General features: G+C 58.3%; 1 protein-coding gene across 44 annotated transcripts in view; it reads right to left on the bottom strand.

Moving 5' to 3' along the window:
* The window catches only part of DGKZ (diacylglycerol kinase zeta), a 44,787-nt gene that overhangs the window by 11,272 nt on the left and 14,933 nt on the right, over window positions 1–18,582 (bottom strand). For 8 of the 44 annotated variants that reach the window (XM_081538430.1, XM_081538436.1, XM_081538439.1 and 5 more), the window contains exons 2-4: window positions 1,717–1,825; window positions 1,352–1,447; window positions 1,002–1,079 (exon numbers count right to left, since the gene is read on the bottom strand). In XM_081538430.1, the coding sequence (XP_081394556.1) occupies window positions 1,002–1,079; window positions 1,352–1,447; window positions 1,717–1,825 (283 nt within the window). Of the gene's footprint in view, window positions 1–1,001; window positions 1,080–1,351; window positions 1,448–1,716; window positions 1,826–2,132; window positions 3,017–4,507; window positions 5,006–5,951; window positions 6,146–6,419; window positions 6,630–6,895; window positions 8,155–18,582 lie in introns of those variants that run through there. The other 36 variants (XM_081538431.1, XM_081538437.1, XM_081538433.1 and 33 more) reach the window with 15 other exon arrangements.

The raw sequence follows: 18,582 nt of genomic DNA, 5'->3' as shown, positions 1-18,582 counted from the left end.
TAGCCAGAAGGAAGCTCCCTTCCGCTGCCCAGTCTTCCGGGATGAGGGAGACAGCAAGTTCTGTATCTGTCTTCCCCGCTAAAACGGCAGCAAGGCTGACCCGTCCTGTACTCTTCCTCATCCTCCAGCTCTCCCTACTTAGGCACCTGCAGGCAACCCAGTCCTTGCTTGTGGACTGGTCCCTAGAGACTGTCAGCCCGTTTGTGGAGCCCTGGTTTATCTTCACCTTAGGGGCCACTGTGATGGATCTACAGTACTTGGGGCTACAGGCGTCTCTCTTTTCCTCAGGGCCCCTGTTTCAGCCCTAGGAAAACTGTAGGGAAACTTCACTGGTCGAGTTGGGGAGTAGGGGAAGCTGTCTGTGTCAGCCTTGTTCAAGCCGTTCCTAGTCCTACAGGACTTCTCTTACGCTGATCTGGGTTTCTGCTGGTGGGGAGTCCTGCGGGGCCATGGCAGCCCCTCACCCCCCACGCCTGGACCCACTCACCCAGCTGTCCTTCTCCCCCCTCCCTAGAAGCGTGGGGCCCAGATGCGCCCCAGCTGCAGACGCTCCATGAACAGTGGTCCCTGGGAAAAGGTCTTCACAGCCGCGGCGTGGAGGGGGCAGAGCCAGGCTTCAGGGCCCACACAGAGCTGAGGCACGAAGCTTCAGCAAGGCACAGCCCATTCTAGGTATTAGTTTGGGAACTGATAAAATTGGCATCTCAGCCAGCATTCATGACTTCATCTTGTCTAGTAATAGTCTTATGAACCTCGCTCTGTACCAGGCTTGTTCTGGGCAGTGGGGATGCAGCAGCAAATGAATGGGGAGCCGGGGTGCAAACGCAGGCACTGCGGCTGCAGGGTCCTTGGCATTTTCACCACTACACACACTGAGGCACTCCTGGCCGGTGGGGTTTTTGTGACGTGAACACGCACGTACAGAGACATGTGTATGAGTGCTGTGACGGCTTCAGCACCCCGAGGGGGAGGGGCAGGAAAGCCTGAACAGCCACGCTCACCTTCTCGAGCTGCTCGATGCAGGGCGTGTGGACCACAATCTTGCAGGCCGCACACTTTCTCCGGGACACTGATTTCTGCTGCAGGAAACAGAAGGTCCCTGAGGCACCGGGTAACCCCGGCCTGGGTGCCGCCCCCGACTGCCCCAGCACAGCTGCGCTGGGAGAGCACTGTCGAGCCCCAACCCTGGCTTCAGGATACAGTCCCGTCCCTCTGGCAGTCGCGGGGCAGCCCCCTGCAGGGCGGCTCAGGTGAGAGCCTTGTTCCCACCTTCCCCTGAGAGGGTCGGCCTACAGGGCTCGAAACCCGGCTCCACCACCAGGGGGCAGCGTGCCGCACCGCGCTCACTCACCAGCATCTTGGCGACGCAGTACTGCTCTCCGACGTAGCAGAAGTCCCCGGACACGTTGGTCTCGAACCAAATGTGTTCCCCATACGTGGCCGACTCCTGGAGCATGGGATGAGCACGCTCAGTCCACGCCTGCTCCGCCCCGCTACCCCTCTCCCAAGACAAACCTGCTCCAGCCCCCACAATCTACTTCGTTGCATCCTGTTTTCCCCACTGTTGGCTTCAAGGCTTGGCTCGAATGTGGCCACCCTAGGAGGTCTGCCCTGACCCCACAGGTCCATGGGCTCCCCTTGCAGCTGCCCACAGGACCTCCGACCCCCAGCGAGAGGCTGGTCCCCATCGACCCTTCCCAGCTCCAAGCCACTCACACTCCAGTCCACGGTGCTCCGGATCTGCCGCTCAGGCTCGCCGCACGGGGCCCCGGGAGCAGGAGGAGGGGGTGCCAGGTGCTGGAGGCCCGACTTGGTGATGGCTTTCCTGCAGAGGAGGAGATGGCTGAGGCCAGCTGGGCGCGCAGCGCCTCTGCTTCCTTTCCCTCGCCTGGGATCTCTGCCCTCACCTTGACCTCAACCCTGAATCAAGGCACGGAAGGCAGAGGAGGCCCCCCAGCGCTGAGAGGATCCCAGAGGAGATTGAACTTTCCTCGCAGCCCTGCTGGCTCCCCAGCCGGGGGCCCTCGGGCCAGCCCCCCGGAGGTCACACCACTGCCCTGCTGGCCGCAGCTATACCTACGCAAGCAGGGCATTCCAGGTCTGGGGTCCGGCTGCCTTGCAGCTATACCTACGCAAGCAGGGCATTCCAGGTCTGGGGTCCGGCTGCCTTGCGCCGCAGGGCTACCTGGCGCCGGCGGGACAGCGGGCGTGCGCGGGCAGACATCCTGGGGCCAGCTGCAGTGCCCGAGGCTCTTCGGCCCCCCAGGCTGGGGTGCTGGCCCGCGGGCCGCGGCTGGCTGAGGCGCCGGTAGTGACCATGCAGGCCCCAGAGCGCGTGGTCTTTCACCACATCTGCGGGCAGCAGGTGGGAAGAGGCCTGGCGCCGGCGCCAGCGCATCACGGGCGGCACAGGCAGCGCGCCGCAGGGCGGGGGCGGCCCTGGAGTCCCAGTGTCCGGCTGGGTGGCGCTCGGTGACGCGACCCTCACATCCTCCTTCTGCAAGCCTTCCTCCTCCTCCATGCCCACGAGCCCAGCCAACAGCAGGGGTGCCACCAGAAGCTGGGGCTCCACCGTGGCCGGCTGCGGCAGGGTGGGCACCTCCTCCACGGCAAAGCGGGGGTTGTAGGCAGGGGGCGCGGTGCTGGAGCGCCGGCGGCGGCTGGGGCGCGGGACCCCCACCCTGCAGCCCAGGAGGCAGCCCTGGAGCTGAGCACTGGAGCGCCGCCGCTGCACCAGCGAGGAGGAGGCCTGCCCTGCGGGTGAGCGGCGCCGGGCCTTGCCTGTGGGCAGCCCCACACTGCTGGGCCGCCGTGGCCCCTCTCCAGGGCCCGGCGCCTTCCGCTGGAAGTGTCTCTTAATGAAGGTCTCCATGGCAGGGGTAGGCGGGTGGCTGTTGGGCACAGAGACCGGGAGCGTCAGGAGCCGGGCCAGGCCGGGGCCCATCCCAGGCCCAGGAGCCCAGTCTCAGCCTCTGTCCCTGGAGCACAGAAGGGACACTTGGGAAGAAATGGGGATGTTCTGTGGCCTCTGAGCCCCATAAATGGGGTGTCTGAGGGTACCAGAAGACCCAGCGGGGAGCCCACACTCATCACTGTTGGACGCACTGGTGCTCTCCAGTTCCGCCCCACTGTAGCCATGGGAGCGCTGGGGAGGAGGGGCTGCCAGCTACCCTCCTGGGTTCCCCTGTCCAGGCCCCAAGATCCACAAAGCTCTGGCCTAAAGGACTTCAAGTCCCTTGCCTGAAGCTGATGGAAAGGAAAAGAGAAAGGAAGCTGGGAGCCTGGAGTCAACCTAGAAAGACCTAGGGGCTGTTGTTCAGCTGTTCAGTCTTGTCTGACTCTTTGCGACCCCGTGGACGGCAGCACACCAGGCTTCCCTGTCCTTCACCATCTCCTGAAGCTTGCTCACACTTATGTCCATTGAGTCGGTGATGCCATCCAACCATCTCACCCTGCCTTCTAATCTTTCCCAGCATCAGGGTCTTTTCTAATGCGTCAGCTCTTTGCATCTCGTCCAAGTATTGGAGCTTCAGTTTCAGCATTAGTCCTTCCAATGGATATTCAGGATTGATTTCCACAATCAATCACAGAAAACTAACCAAACTGATCACATGAGTCACACCCTCATCTAGCTCAATGAAACTATGAGCCATGCCGTGTAGGGCCACCCAAGACGGATGGGTCATGGTGGAGAATTCTGACAAAATGTGGTTCACTGGGGAAGGGGGAATGGCAAACCACTTTAGTATTCTTACCTTGAAAACCCCATGAACAGTATGAAAAGGCAAGAAGATATGACACTGAGGAGCTGAGGGCAAGGTTTTTCCTCTCCTTGGGCGGGTTAGGCTTAGGTGTCCCTTCCTGCCCTCCTGGGACACGGCACACAGCAAGCCATGGTAAGAAAATGAGGCTCTCTGAAGGGAAATTCAGTCCTGCTATGACCCCCAGACTTGGGGCCAGGCTGGGAGTGGCCCCAGAAAGGCAGAGGCTCTGCCATCTGCCTCGGGGGTGGAAGGCCCCTAGGAACTAACCCCACACCCCAGCCTGAGAACCGGAGAGGCAGCTGCACAGGGCGGGGAGAGAAGCCACCGGAGGGGCTTTGTGCGGGAAGCCACAAGAGCCATGAGAACGCCTCTGGGCTCTGTGGGCCCGCTCTCACTCTGAGGGGCTGACGGTAAGCACTTCCCTTGCCTCATCTTTCTGAAGAGGCCCAGTATGGACAACCCATGTGTGAAAGTGCTGGACGATGTCTGAAAACCCTTCCAGTTTGGCCGCTGAGGGAGCCTGTGAACTGCACCTTGACCTGGGGGCCAAGACCTGAAGCCCCAACGCTCAGGATCCCAGACACTAAGCTACCCGGAGCCCCATCCTGCAAGAGTCCTGGGGATCGCGCTTGCTCGAGCCATCCTCCCTTGAGCTGGTCTGAGCACGGGCTCCGATTCCTTCGCCAGCTTGCCTGCCCCGTCACCCCTTCTACACAGGCCGAGGGGAGCACGTGCACTCTTACCCGCTCCGAACAGTGGGGAAAGGCCACAGAGCCTGCTGTGCTTCAGGGGGGGTCGTGCCTCCCGAGCGCCCAGGGACACCTGTGTCCACCATCAGGTACTCTCCTGGGCTCTGGCAGCCACAGCCATGGGACCCCTGCCTGGGGCTGACGGGAGAGACACTTCTGTCTGCTGCAGCCCTGAGAGATGGTGGAGGATGGGCTTGAGGAATCTGGGCTGGGCTGCATGGCCAGCGCCTAGTCCTCCCCCTCCCACCTTGATTTGCTACTGCCCTGGTTGGCTTCCCTCGTGGCTCAGACAGTAAAGCGTCTGCCTGCAACGCACGCGAACTGGGTTCGATCCCTGGGTCGGAAAGAGCCCCTGGACAAGGAAATGACAACCCACTCCAGTACCCTTGCTTGGAAAATCCCATGGACAGAGGAGCCTGGTAGGTTACAGTCCATGGGGTCGCAAAGAGTCGGACGTGACTGAGCGACTTCACTTCACTTGGGGCTCCGGGCAGGCAGCGTCAGGCCAAGGCCTTGGACACGTGCAGGGGTACTGACATGGAGGCAGCCATGCTTGCAGAAGCAGTGTTGGGGGCTGCCGGGCTCCAGGGCTCTGCTGCTTATGATCTGCCAGCTTCTGCAGGTGACAGGGAGGAAGGCAGAAGAGCTCCTGGTTTCCTCCTAAAATCACTCATTTGCTGAGTGCCCACACGAATCAGGCAGGATACTAAGTCCTTGGCAAACATGTGCACCATTTTATAAACCACAGCACCCTACAGAATAGATACTGTATCATGCCTGGATCCTGATGAAAGACTGAGGAGATAACTAGCCCAACGTGCACAGCTAGTCCGTGTGGAGCCGGGGCTGGAACCCACCTCGATCTGAGGGCAAAGCTTGCGTCTGAGCTGGGACTAAGGTGCCATAATGACAACAGTGGTCCATTTGCCCATCACCCACTACGCGACAAGCGCACTCACTCATCATCTCCTCTGATCCTAACTGCCACCCGTGAGGCAGGCACGATCACCGGCTCCATTACAGAGAGGAGGAAACCGGCTTGAGGAAATCAGGCTCAGGCTCCAAGGTCACACGGCTGGTCATGGGCCGGGCGGGACCTGAACTCAGGTCTGCCGGACGCAGGGTCTGCACTGCGCCCAGCAGGAGGAGCCTGGAGGCCCAGCGGCCCGCTGCCGCCGGGGCCCTGGCTTGCCAGCACTGCCCCAGGGTGTCAGCTTTCCCCGCCCGCCCGGTCAGGCCGCCCTGTGACAGCTGCCCAGCCTGGAGGAGATTAGTCACCCGAACACACCGCCTGATGCCAGTGTCACCCAGAAAACAAAAGGCCACAGTCACTGGGGGGGAGGTGCGCCAGGCGCCCTGTGGGTGGCGGAGAGGGCTGGGCCCTGCTGGCTGCTCAGACCCACGCCGGGGCTGGGGGCGGAGAGGCCTGGTGGCTCACCTGCCTCAGGACACGGGGGCGACTTATAGGGGCTCCCCTGGCACTTGGGTCCCCACAGCGGCCTGGTGGCGTGGTCACCACCAGTGGGGGCGGGGCAGGCCAGGCCGGGCGCCGCGTGACCTCGTGCAAAGCCGCTCCCTCTCAGGCAGGCCTCAGTTTCCTTGTTGGTCTGAAGAGGCCGTCAGCTGGCTGATCTGTCGGTTTATGACAAGCTCTCCTCTAAGGCGACCACGCCTCTGCGCTCTGACACCCCCTCCCCCCGGGCCGGGCTTCCTGTTCCTCTGGTCTCCATAGAAACCTTTTTCCTCTGGTCAGCAAAGGCCTGACTCCTGACTTCCTATCTCGGCCCAGGCCTCTCCTGGGTCTGCTCCGAGGCCCTGCCTGCTCTCAGGCCTGTCCCAGACTCTCCCCTGCCTGCTCCTGCAGCCTCTTCCAACGGCACAGCCCTGGGCGGCAGCTTCCTCTCACCTCACGCTCTGTCAGCTTCCACACACCACACTCAGTACGTGTAAAGGTCACCGCAGGAGGCCCCACACCGTTCTGACACCAACAGCGGAGCAAAAATGGCTGCCCTCAGCCTCCTGGTGGGGGGCCCAGGGGAAAGCCTGTCACGCCTGAAGGGGATGGGCTGGAAAAGGACTCAGGGGCCCCGTCGACGTCCAGCTGGCTGCTAGGAGCCTGGGGGGGAGGACAAAGGATGCTGTGGGGAGACGGGCACGGTGGTGGCTAGCTGTGCACCCTTTGTGAACAGCAGACAGTGCGGCTGCAGGTGGCCAAGCTCAGGCAGCTGCTGGGGGTGAGTGGCCATGAGTGGCCCAGCTCCATCAGCTACTGGCTAGAAAGGACAGGACTCCTGATCTCTCAGTTAGACCGGCTCACGCTATGTTAGCTTCAAGCTTTGGAATCCTGTATCTGCCACTGCTTTCCTGGGCTGATCAACTAACCTTTTGGAGTCTCAATTTTCTCATCTGCAAAATAGGGATGAAATGACCTAGTCCAGAGGCTTTGACGTGAGAGAGGTTCGATATAACGGTAGAAAGGACCTGATGACAGCTGGCAGAGAGGAGGGGCGAGGCAGGGCCTACATCCAAAGCAGACGCCCGGGCGCGGGGACCGTGCTGCCTGCTGGAGTTTGTCTCCGCTCCCAGGTGGCTCAGTGGTAAACAGCCCGCCAGCCAAAGCAGGAGACGTAAGAAACATGGGTTCGATCCCTGGGTTGGGAAGATTTCCTGGAGCGGGGCATGGCAACCCACTCCAGTATTCTTGCCTAGAGAATCCCATGGATGGAGGAGCCTGGTGGACTACAGTCCATGGGGTCATCAAAAGTCAGATACAGCTGAGCATGCACGCATGGTGCAGGTAGGAGCCCAGAAAGGGAAGCAGGAGTAGCCAGGACGGCCACCACCCATCATATAAGGAACACAGCTTGGCAGCCTGGGCTGCACGGGGGGTCTGCTCATGCTGGGACGAATGCCCTCTGCAGCTGGCACCAGACCGGGCCCCCAGGGACTGCTCTGCCTCCCACAGGCCACCCTGTGGGATTCAGCCAGAGCACCCATTCCACACTGAGTGGGCCCCGTGCCCCGCGTCCTGGTGAAGGCTGGCAACGGTGCACAGTGGTCATTTCCAGCAGCCCCACAGCAGGGCCTGCGGGTCGGAAGCCGCCCTGGCAGCTCTGCTCCCACAGCACCGAGGTTGAGATCGAGGGAAGCGGGTGGGGATGGCTGGAAGTGGGGCCTGCCTGGGGGCTGGTGAGGCAGGGTGCCCAGGTCTCCACTCACTAAGGAGAGCCTGCCAAAACCAAACCAAAGCAAACTTCACAGTGGGAGAGGTGGGCCAGAGCTGCGTGGTACAGGGGGCAACTAGGCCAGTCATGTTTACCACGACAGGGTCTGCCCTGGCTCGGGGACAGCAGTTCAGACCCCCACCCCTTCCCGTTCCCTTTCCATCAGCTCCAGGAGCCTGGTTTGGGGACAGCAGTGCCTGGGGGACCCTCCCCCCCAACCCGACCCCGACAGGTCCAAGAGGGAGGAAGCAGAAGGCAAGGGAGGGTTGAAGGAAGCCCCTTTGACCTGATCTGGAAGACAGGGTGGCAGGCGGGAGGTGCCCTCAGGTGGCAGGCAGAGCTGGCGGGTGGGGGCCGGGGTCCCCGTGGTGGGCAGGCGAGCCCCGCTGCAGCGCCAGCTCTGGGCCGCCGGTCTCCGGCTGAGCAAGTCCTAGTTTGGAGAGCAAGCTGCTGAGGCTGCTCCTCTGCCCCCTCCCCCTCCCCACCCTCCTCCCCGCCCCCCCCCCCCAGCCTGAGACAGCCGTTATGAAAATAACCCGATTGGTAACCGACTGCACTTCCTCTCCCAGCAGAGCAAGCAGGCAGCGGCCGCTGGGCGGGCAGCCGGGCGGGCTCACATGGGCACGAGCCTGGCTTCCCGGCTTCTCTCCCAAAGTCCCCAGAGGCTGGCAGGGCAGAGCCCGGGAGCCTCCCCTCCAGCCAGCCCAGTCACAAGCACAGCCCCTGTCTGAGCTCTGGGAAGGCAAGGGGGGCGGGGGGGTGTTAGATGTTGGGGGGGGGTCACCCCACACCCTCTAGCTCCCCGTGGACAGGTTTTTCCGGGGTCTGGGGAAAGCATCTGAGACAGCTAAGCACCAGCCCCAGACAAAATAACCACAAAAACAAATATCTTGTGGAGTGTTTCACAACTTACAAAGCGCTTTTTCACAAGGATCACCAGACAGGAGGCTTGTAACTCCCCCTGAGCAAGTGACATTTTGGTCCCAGCTGAGCCACCAGGGCACCTGAGGCTTGAGGAGGCCGGTCACTGCCCACAGCTCCAAAGGGCTGAGCCAGGCCTCCAGATCCTGGGTTTCACAGCCCTGCCAGGGGGCCTGTCAGGTCCAGAAGAAGCCCATCCACATCATACCCACCCGGCCCAGCACGCCAACCCTCAGTTCACACTCCTGGCCCCCAGAAGCCAGAGCACCAGCTCTCCAGCATCCTGGTCCTAGGACACCTTTACACTCGTACAAGTTACTGAAGATCCCCAAAAGGCGTTCTTCTGAGACTTATAGTTATTAACGTTGACCATATTAGCTTTCGTGGTGGCTTAGACGGTGGAGAATCTGCCTGCAATGCAGGAGACCTGGGTTCAATCTGGGGGTTGGGAAGATCCCCTGGAGAAGAGAATGGCAACCCACTCCAGTCTTGTTGCCTGGAGAATTCCATGGACAGAGGCTTCAGTCCACGGGGTCCCAGAGAGTGGGACACGACTGAGCAACTAACACTTTCACTTTTTCATATCAGAAATCAAAATTGAGAAATGTTTAAAATACCATTTATTCATTTAAAATATATTAAAATACTATTTAAAAACAATAAACCCAGTATGTTAACATAAATAAAACACTTTTATGGAAAATAAGCTCTATCTTCCAACACAAAAAAAGTATCGAGAAGAGTGGCATGTTTTAATTTTGTAAATCTCTAATGTCTAGCTTAATAGAAGACATCTGGATTCTAATATCTGCCTCTGCAGGCAATCTGTTGCGATATGTTAATTTGGTTGAAGTATACGAAGAAAATTCTGCCTCACACTGACAAGTAATAAGAAAAGGAAAGAGTATTTTAATAGCTCTTTCAGGCAATTACAGATATTCTTCTCTGCTACTATACCAAAATATCACAAGTGGTAGTTTCTTAAAGGTTAGTGGCTATGTGGGATCTGAAATGTTATCAGTGAACTTTTCACTGGTCTATCTTGCATTTTGAATTTTGAAACATTAAGCACTGGTCACTGGAAAATATCCGTTTACTGATTTAGGCGGATCTCCAGATACTGGAACAAGGTTTCCAAAATTCTAATTTTCACTCAAAAGCTGAAATTTTATCAACAGCAACAAACACTGTTTTTGAAGTGACAAGCTCACTTCATTCTTTTTTGAGAAAATGTCTGCTAAATATCCAAGTTTAAAGGGTTTTTGTCTGTCAGGTGTTCTTTCAAGCTAAAATGGTGTTCCTTTAAAAAAAAAAAGTGACTAGTAGGGCCTGCAACTCAGTCATAAAAGCGCTTTTCAAGACAATCATCCAAGTTTGGTTCGCAGCAAAAGTGCCTCATGTATATTTCACATTTCTTCACACAGTATTTTTTAAAATGCACACGCAAGGATCCAGGCTTTATAAAATTGACATGTTTATGGCATTTCTTGTTGTTGTTGCTGAGAGTGAAAAGTGCAGTGGCTATGCGTGCATGGTGGGGCCACCGCCTTGGTGTGCGCCAAGGCTCTGATGGCCTTACCACTGCTTTTACACCATGTTTTACCGCCACTGCTTCTATACCATGAGTCCAAATATCAACACTGTGAAAAGGACACAAACCAGGGCAGCTTTGAAGTATGATCATGAAAATAGTTTTGATCCCAACAATCCCCTGAAAGGGTCAAGGGCACCCCCGGGACCATACTTAGGGAACCCGATTCAGAATGAATTCTAAATCCGCTAACCTAGCAAGCGTGCTTCTAGAGCGGCACTAATGCATCCTCCCATGCACTGACACAGCCCTGGGCTCTAACCAAGGCTGTTCTCTGCCCCCTTATCTGGCTGAGCTTGAGCTCACTGCTGTGTCCTGGCCCATGGCACACCTTCTGCCTGGAACACTGGCCTCCTTCCCCACCCCATATCACAATCCCACCCGCTCACAGCTGCCCCAGCCAACAGGGCATCACCCCCACTGATGACTCCACAGCGCCCATCTGGCTGCCCTGCCACAGGACCCTGGGAGGCCCTCACTCGCTCAGATCCATCTGTCTTGTTCCTCTTGCCCACTGGACAAGCCCCTGGCTGGGGGTGGGGGAGGGCAGGGGCCAAGTCCAGTGCATCTGGGGATGCCCAGCATGGTGTCTGGCAGCGAGGCCAGTGCTCACCACTGATCAGCTGAGGAGGAAGGAACTGGGAATTCCGTGGGGGAGGGACCAGTTAAGGGAAGAGAAGGGCTTCCTCCACCTCAGGTACCGCACCCGAGGGCTGACCACAAGGGCCGGCTACTTCTCTTTGCTGGGCCCAGGGGGATGGTGGCAGCCTTTGTTTTAGCAGCTGCCGCCCTCTCCTCTCCAGAGGACCCAGGCAGTGACAGCTGGGGCTCCTGTCCGGAAGGGCTGCCACTGCCCCTCCACGCTCTCCAGGATGAGACCTGGCCACAGGGTGTGGGGCCATGCAGTCACAAGGTGAGGATGTGGGCGAGGGGTGGGGGGAAGAAGAGCGGCTGACTCAGATGTCGGGGGGCCAGGCCAGGACCCCAGCTCGGAGCTCCTTGCTGAAACATCCCCAATCTCTCTCTCTCCTTCCATCCTGAGTCCCCGTCGCAGGGCCTGGCTCCTGGGAGGCCCTGGACAAATGTTTGTGGAATTAACTCCTGACTCATTGCTTCAGAGCCTCTCGGCCAAGCCACCCCCCGCTGTCACCAGACTTCACCTTCAAGTGCCCACCTATCTTTCAATGGCTCTCTCCTGCCAGGGAACAGAAAGCAGACCTGGGTCTGGCCGCCAACAGGCTTCTCAGCCTCCTCTCCCGCTTCTCCTTTGTACCTTTTACTTCACGAATACGCACCTCACTACCAGACACAGTCCTAAGTGTTTTACAAATACTATCTCTTTCCACTTCATAAAAAGTGATCTTACCTACATTTTACAGACCAGGAAACTGAGGGACAAAGAGATTAAATAACTTGCTTGTGATCACGCAGCCAGTAAGGGGCAGGGTTGGGCTTCCAACCCAGAAGCCTGCTCTGGGTTTATGCTCTCAACCCGTCACTCCACCTCTAGATGCTTCTGTCAGTCAGCGTGCGGGGGTCTCTTCCTGTCTGTCTGGGTGGCACTCGGCGGCCTCTCTGCCTGGGGACACCCTTCCTTCCCTTCCGCTCAGTGAATCCTCCTTCATCTTTTCCCCTCTCCCCCTTTCAGAGCTGGCTCAGATACCGGCTCTGCCGGAAAGTTCTCCCCAACCTCCTCTCCCAGGGGGTTAGCTGCTCCCACGCTCAGGCCCCCCCTTGGTTATTCTGGGCCACTGGCGCTGGTTTACAACTCAGTATCCCCCGCCAGTCCGTGTGCCCCCGGGACCATGTGTTACTCGTAACTGCATCCCCAGGGTCCGCGAGTGCCGGACGTGGTTCGAAGAGTGAATGGAGAGGAGAGTGAATGGTCCGGGTGCAGCCTCGTGGCTCAGGCTGAGAGGGAAGGGCTCTGGGCCGGCACAATGTCCCAGTGGCTGGCCAGGTCTTTTCCTGCCGGTTGCTGGTGTGGGCTGAGCGCGTGTCTCAGAGGCACAGGGTGAAATTGATCCCCGATGGGGATGCCGATGCACCTCCCTCTGCCTCTCTCAACGCCTTGCCGAGAGAGTTTATGAAGCCCCTGCTGGCCCCCGCCTCCCTCTTCTCTTGTGACCCGTCCCTGCTGTCGCCTTCTCCTGTGTCTGCAGCAGGCCATCATTCCCCATCTGCCAGGAGCAGCATTCCACTCTTTACCCCTCATTCAAAATTTAACTCCTCTGAAATCTTCTGACCACGCTGCTTCCTCCTTCATCTATGAGAAGATCTTAGAATCAGCTGTCAGCCCTCTGGGCCCCACTCTACTTCCCAGGCTTTCTGCACTCCATACAGAGGTTTTTGTTGTTTTTTTCCTGCACCTACAATCTCCCTGAGAGGTTATCAGGGTCAAAGGTCTTTTCTGAGGATTTGGACTCAAAAGGTCCAGATGTACTCTTCCTCTGACTGGCTATGCAACCTCAAGCCAAGTCTCTTACCCTGGCTAGGCCTCAATTTCCCCAACAGATTAAGGGGGTAACACCATCTTGTCTTCCTCAGGGCACTACTGCAGACTTGAAAGAAAAAGTGTTCATGGTAACCCATTCCTCGGTTTACCAAAACTTTAAAGACAGAAAGTAAGTCCAGAGGCCTAAAAATTAGGATAGCCACTCTGGAGCACCATTTGGTTACAACTATCTAAGCGGATGCGGGTTTGATCCCTGGATCGGGAAGATCCCTGGAGGAGGAAATGGCAACGCGCTCCAGTATTCTTGCCTGGGAAATCCCACAGACAGAGGAGCCTGGTGGGCTACAGTCCTTGGGGTCACAAAAGAGTTGAATGTGACTGAGCAACTAAACAACAACAACAAATCAAAGCTGAAGACACTCTGCCCTGCAACCAAGCACGCCGGTGGACAGAACGCACAGGGAGTCTTGGACCAGCACTGTCTCTGAAGGATTACCTGCAATGGGAAAAAAACCTGCCAACAACCTAAGTGTCCATCAACAGGAGACTGGGTAAATAAGCTGCTGGACAGTTACAAAAGGAATAGTATATGGCAATTAAAACAGGTTCACACTAGAGCTCAGGTTCCAAGACGGTTAAATCTCCAAAACAATATGGAGGGAAAAACCTAAATTCAGAATATGTACGATACACCATTCTAACTCAAAGGCAAAACCATACCAAACCATACTATGTGTTGCTATGGATGCATATATACGCGGGGAAAAATATCTTAAAACAGGCACGAGAATCTAAACACCCCAATCAGGGCTGTGGTTTCCTCTGGGGAGGGAGACAGGGAGGCCTTCGTCTCTATCTATGGTATATTGGTAAGATCTGGCCAAGCTAACTGGTAAGTGTTATATTCTGTATACTTTCCTCATGGCAAAATACTCAATGCTTTAAAAAAGATTTTTATAAATTTTTTTAAAGATTTTTATATATATATATTTAAAAAAGAAAAAAAGACACCCAGAGGGAGAATAGCTCCCGGGGGCTGCCCCAGGTCTGTCTTCATGGACGGGTTTCGGCCGCGGTGTGGAACCCTGAGCATGCCTCACGCTGTCTCATAGTAGGAACCCCACATCGGTGGAGCCGGAAGAAAGGTCTCCCCTGAAAGGGGAGGGCGAGTGGGTGACAGGCTGTGTCAGTGGGGTGTCTGTGTGGGCCAGGGAGCAGGAACCAGCTTGCCCCCTTTCACAACCACCCCCGCTTCAGTAAAATGTCAGCAAGCTGGGGAAGGGGGGCGGAGAGACAGGCAAGCTGTTAACCCGCGAGATGCTGGGGCGTGGGCGGCGCGGGCCCAGGCTCCTAGGCAGCTATTTTGGCTCAGCCTTGGCAGGGGAGAGACCTCTGAGTGGGCGCTGGGAACTGGCGCCCGGCCAGGCACAAGCAAGGAGAGGTTCCAGAGTGGGGAGAGAGGGCTGGGGGCCCCCCACCTCTCTTGAGACCTCTCACCGGGAGGCCTGGTGTGCTCTGCTCTCCCGGGCCACAGGCCACTCACTGACCCCCCGGGGGCTCCTTTGAGTATGTCCCTTGAGTCATCTGTTCCCTGTGCTTTGAAGGCCAGATCAAAGGCCCCAGGCTTGCTCCTCTACTCCAGATCCAGCCAGGGAACCACAGGACCTCCGGCTTACAAACCTGATCTCCCTACTCGCGGGTCCCCCCGCCCCGGCTGGGCCTTGCTCTCCCAGGAGCGAGGATCCTGGTGGCAGTTCTCCCGTGGGGCTGGGGCACAGACCACGCGGAGGCCTTACTCCACTCCCACGCAGGATAAAGATCTCTCGCTTTCAAGGAGCCCTCAAACCCCTTCTTAGGCTCTACCAGTTTGGTGATGGGAAAATAAAAGAATAGAAGTAGAGAGGGCCAGTGCGTCCCAGGGCAGCCTGGTGTTTGGAAAGATACTTGGCTTTGGGCTCGGGTGTGAACCGCGTGACCCCAGGCCACGAGCCCTAATGGCCTCTCTGACCCCTGGGGTCTCATATGTTAAAATGGGAATGAAATCAACTGCAAGGCTGTCAGGCGTATTAAGTGAAATGATGGACTTTCAAGCTTCTGGTAACTGAATCGCCGGAGAAGGACGGGTGAGCACAACGCCGGCGTCCTGGTGCGGGGAGGGGGTGGGAGTGCTCCGGGGAGGGCCCGGGAGCCTCAGGTTGCCTCAGACCTGCTCCCACCCCCGAACCCTGCCTCTGGGGTCTCAGCTGAGGAAGGGGGCCAAGAAAGATGGCAGGATGAGAGCTCCTCAGAGGCATCTATCTGGTCGCTGCTCTGACCTGCCCCCTGCCACCTGAACCACCTTCGCAGGCTCCTGCCTGTGGCACTGGAGTGCCGGGCGGGCCCTGTGCTGAGACCCGTGAGGGTGGGGAACCACACTGCAGCCCTGCGGGGGGCTGACACCTGAAGGGCCCCGGGGCCCCACCCATGAGGAGGTTCAGAGGCAGCGGTTCGGTGGGGGCACCCCCCCGGAGGTGCACCCTGATCTCGCCCAGGATGAGGGAGATGCTGAGCCTGGATGCAGGCGTGGGGGTTTCCCCCACATGCCCACCGAGAGAATCACTAGGGGTGGGGGGGGGCGGCGGTCAGGCCAGAAGATGCCAGATTGAGGGTCCCTCAGAAAGCGGGGAGGTCGCCGGGGTCCTGGCACGGGGTACAAACTGACACGATCCTGGAGTCAGGGGACGGGCATTGAAGGCCCAGATGACCCCTCGCTGGCTGTGAGACCTCAGCCCCGTCAAGGCCACCGCCCTGGGCCTGGGTCTTCAGAGGCGGGGAGGGGGTTGGATCAGGTGACGTGGAAGCTCACGCCCAGCCTGCCTCCTGCCGCCTCCTGCCCAGCTGCGCCCTGGCAGCCAGAGTGTCAGCAGCAGGGGGCCGTGTGGGTCCAAACATAGGCCCATGGCATCAGCGAGGGCAGGAGAGGGGATGGCCCCATCACAGCGGGCCCTCGGTGGTGGCTGTCGCCCCCTTGTGTCACTTGGCGACACTGCAGGAAAAGTTCTCCATCGGCTTGTGGACGGGAGAACCTGCTCCCCTTGGCCAGGGATAGGGAGCCCATCCGGCCTTCTCCTCGGAACCAGCGCAGGCCAGGCCTCAGCGCCAGCGTGCCCACTCGCCTCCCCCTCTGCTCGGGGAGGGACTGGTGGATCGTGGAGAGGGCTCCAGAGCGGAGGAGGGCAGGCCTGGTTCTCCCTCTCCCAGGGCCACCCGGCCCTTCCCCGGTCCTTGCCTAGGAGGACACCGGCTCTAGTGCTCTTTTGCCAAGTGACAGTCCCGGGCGGCTCCGCATCCTGAGATCTGACCTTTCCAGAGGACAGCACGGAGAAAAAAGGTGCCAAGAGCTGCCCGCGCCCCTCCCCTGCCCATTAAGCCAGAGCTGTGGGTGTGTGGCAGCAGGGGGAAGACCACGGGTCCCACCCGCGCCCGGCCTGGCCGGCTCCCACTGGCACCCAACGTTGCGTGGGAGTGGGTGGTCAGGTGAGCTGACCTGCAGTTCACACGCCGAGGCCCCTTTTTCTTCCCAAACTCGGGGGCCCTGGCTCACACCTGCCTCCTCTGGCCCCCGGGGCCACTCCCAGAATTAGCCTGAGCAAGACAAACCACTCAGAGAGGCGCCTTTTGCACCCAGACAAGCGGGCGCCAGAGCCCGGGCTCCCGCCTCTGAACGTGAGGCGTCCCTCAACATGTCCCTTCTGATCATTGCAAAACCAACTCCCAAGTGGGGCTGCTGCTGCTCAGGCCGCCTGGCGGGCAGCCTCCGCCATCTGGACTCCAGGTCCATGCTCACTGGGCCCCACGCGTGGCATCACCTCTAAATGGGACCTATTGTCTCCGACTTGTCCCACAGGTGTGCTTCCTGCCCTCCGGGAACCAGTGACTTTAAACACGGATAAAGGGCAGGGCGGGTACACCCCATGCTTGGGCTCCCATGGGCTCTGCAGACTGAGGCTCCTTCTGTCTAGACGGGTGAATGGCCAGGTAATTTCTGATGCCCCTGGGGTGCCAAACCAGTTAATCCACCAGCTGTGTAACCTGCCCGGGGTCAGGCTGCTGGCACAGCCAGAGGCTGAGGGCGTCCTCTGGAGGTGGGCCCTGGAGGATGAGGAAGAGGCAGTCACCTTCCCTCCCACTTCCGACTGACCACCCCGCAGGCCAGGAGACTGAATGGTCAGGAGAGAGGAAAACCCAGATGCCCTGCCTAGGGCAGGGCCTACACCTCCTCATGGGGAGAGACTGATGGTTCCCAGCAAGGACAGGAGACGTGGAATGGAACTGGGGAGGAGTACGGCCCAGCCGTGAGTCTTCCCAGGCTAAATAAAAAAGGAGAGGTGGCACACTGCTCCCCAGCTTCCAGACAGTGAACCTGTGAGAGGCTGGTGTGAGAGGCTGCGGTGGGCTTCAAGGGAGATGCCAAAGAGGCTGCCAGGCGGAGACCATCCTCCTCCTGACCACACCAGGGATGATAAACACACAGCCCATGTACCATCGCTACCCCTCCCAAGCCCATGGCAGAGTGCTAGTGGATTCCAGACCTCTACCACTGAGCCAAGATCTGAATGCTAGGGGATTCTAGACCTCTACCATTGGGCCAAGATCCAAATGCAGAAGACTCAGCGTAGCATCTGCAGCCGCCACCAACCTATTTGCTATCCTCTCTCCCAGCCATGGTCTATTCGCGAAGCGGGACCCCCAGTCTCAAGGCCTTAAGTGTGTATGGGGGTAGGAGGGGGGCAAGGTGGGGGCTGATCATTAGAGGGTAGAGGTCCAATGAGCAGCAAGAGCTAGGCTGAGGATGAGCTCAGCGCCTGAGGAAAGACGGTGGACTGGGTTCAGCTGGGGGCAATGGGGAGTTTCACCTGAGGATGGCAACCAGAAAGAGGGCAGGACCAGGTGATGCTGTCCAAGAGGCAGTGCCACTGCAGTGCACTGTTCCCAATATCTGTCCCGCCCTGCCTCCAGTCAAAGCAAGGGGACAGAGATCAGCCAGGGGGACATCTGACTCTCTGAACTCCAGGACTGCCAGGAGGAAATCTGTTCCCCCGGCTGCCCTCTCCCTGACTTGACGGGGTTTTCCAAACACATTCATTTCTTTATGCCCACTGCCTGAGCACAATGCTACCAGGCAGGGGACACTCCTGCCATGCTTCCAGAGATGCTGTTGGAGGTTCTTCTCATTCACTAACCTATCAAATCGCTCACCATCCCCAGAGGGATGTAATACGATGGCTCTCAAACTTGGAAGCACTTTAGAAACACTTGGCAAGTTTTATAAAATGCCCAGCCCCACCTCTGGACCGGATGAGTCAGACATGCCCAGGTAAGAGCTAGGAATCTGTACTTCCTAAAGGTCCTGAGGTCACTGTGACATTCTGTTTGGTAGAGAGAAAAGGATGTGGGTTTTGGAGTCAGACTAGAGTCCAAACTCTGTCTCTGACTCTTAAACTTGCTGTGTGACTCTGGCAAACTACTCATCTCTTTGAGCTTGTGTTCTCATCTACAAAAACGGGAGAAGTTAATACCCATCCTGGTTATTTGAGAGACTGATGTAAAGGTACCTGTCGTTCTCCCGCTTCTTTTTCTTCCTCCTGAGGGTCCGCCGCTATGTGTGCAAACCTGTGCCCTTCACGAGGGACACAGTCACAGGTCAGAAGAGCCCGACACTTGGTGCCCTGTGGGCAGGGACAGGAAGCCTTTGGCGGAGCCCCCCCTCCCCCTCACGAGCCTGTGAACACTGGAGGCTACATCCTGCGGAGCTGGGTGTCAACTGCTCCCTCTTGCAGGGCTGTGGGTGACAAAACAGAGGCACGCGTCGCTTTGCGCCCTTTCCCATTTGATGTGA

Source organism: Giraffa tippelskirchi, chromosome 11, assembly GCF_054371585.1.
Source record: "Giraffa tippelskirchi isolate mGirTip1 chromosome 11, T2T-mGirTip1v1.2.pri, whole genome shotgun sequence".
In the NCBI taxonomy this organism is placed as follows: Eukaryota; Metazoa; Chordata; class Mammalia; order Artiodactyla; family Giraffidae; genus Giraffa; species Giraffa tippelskirchi.
The sequence above is the reverse complement of the archived record's forward strand: the minus strand, read 5'-3'. Positions and strand labels throughout refer to the sequence as shown.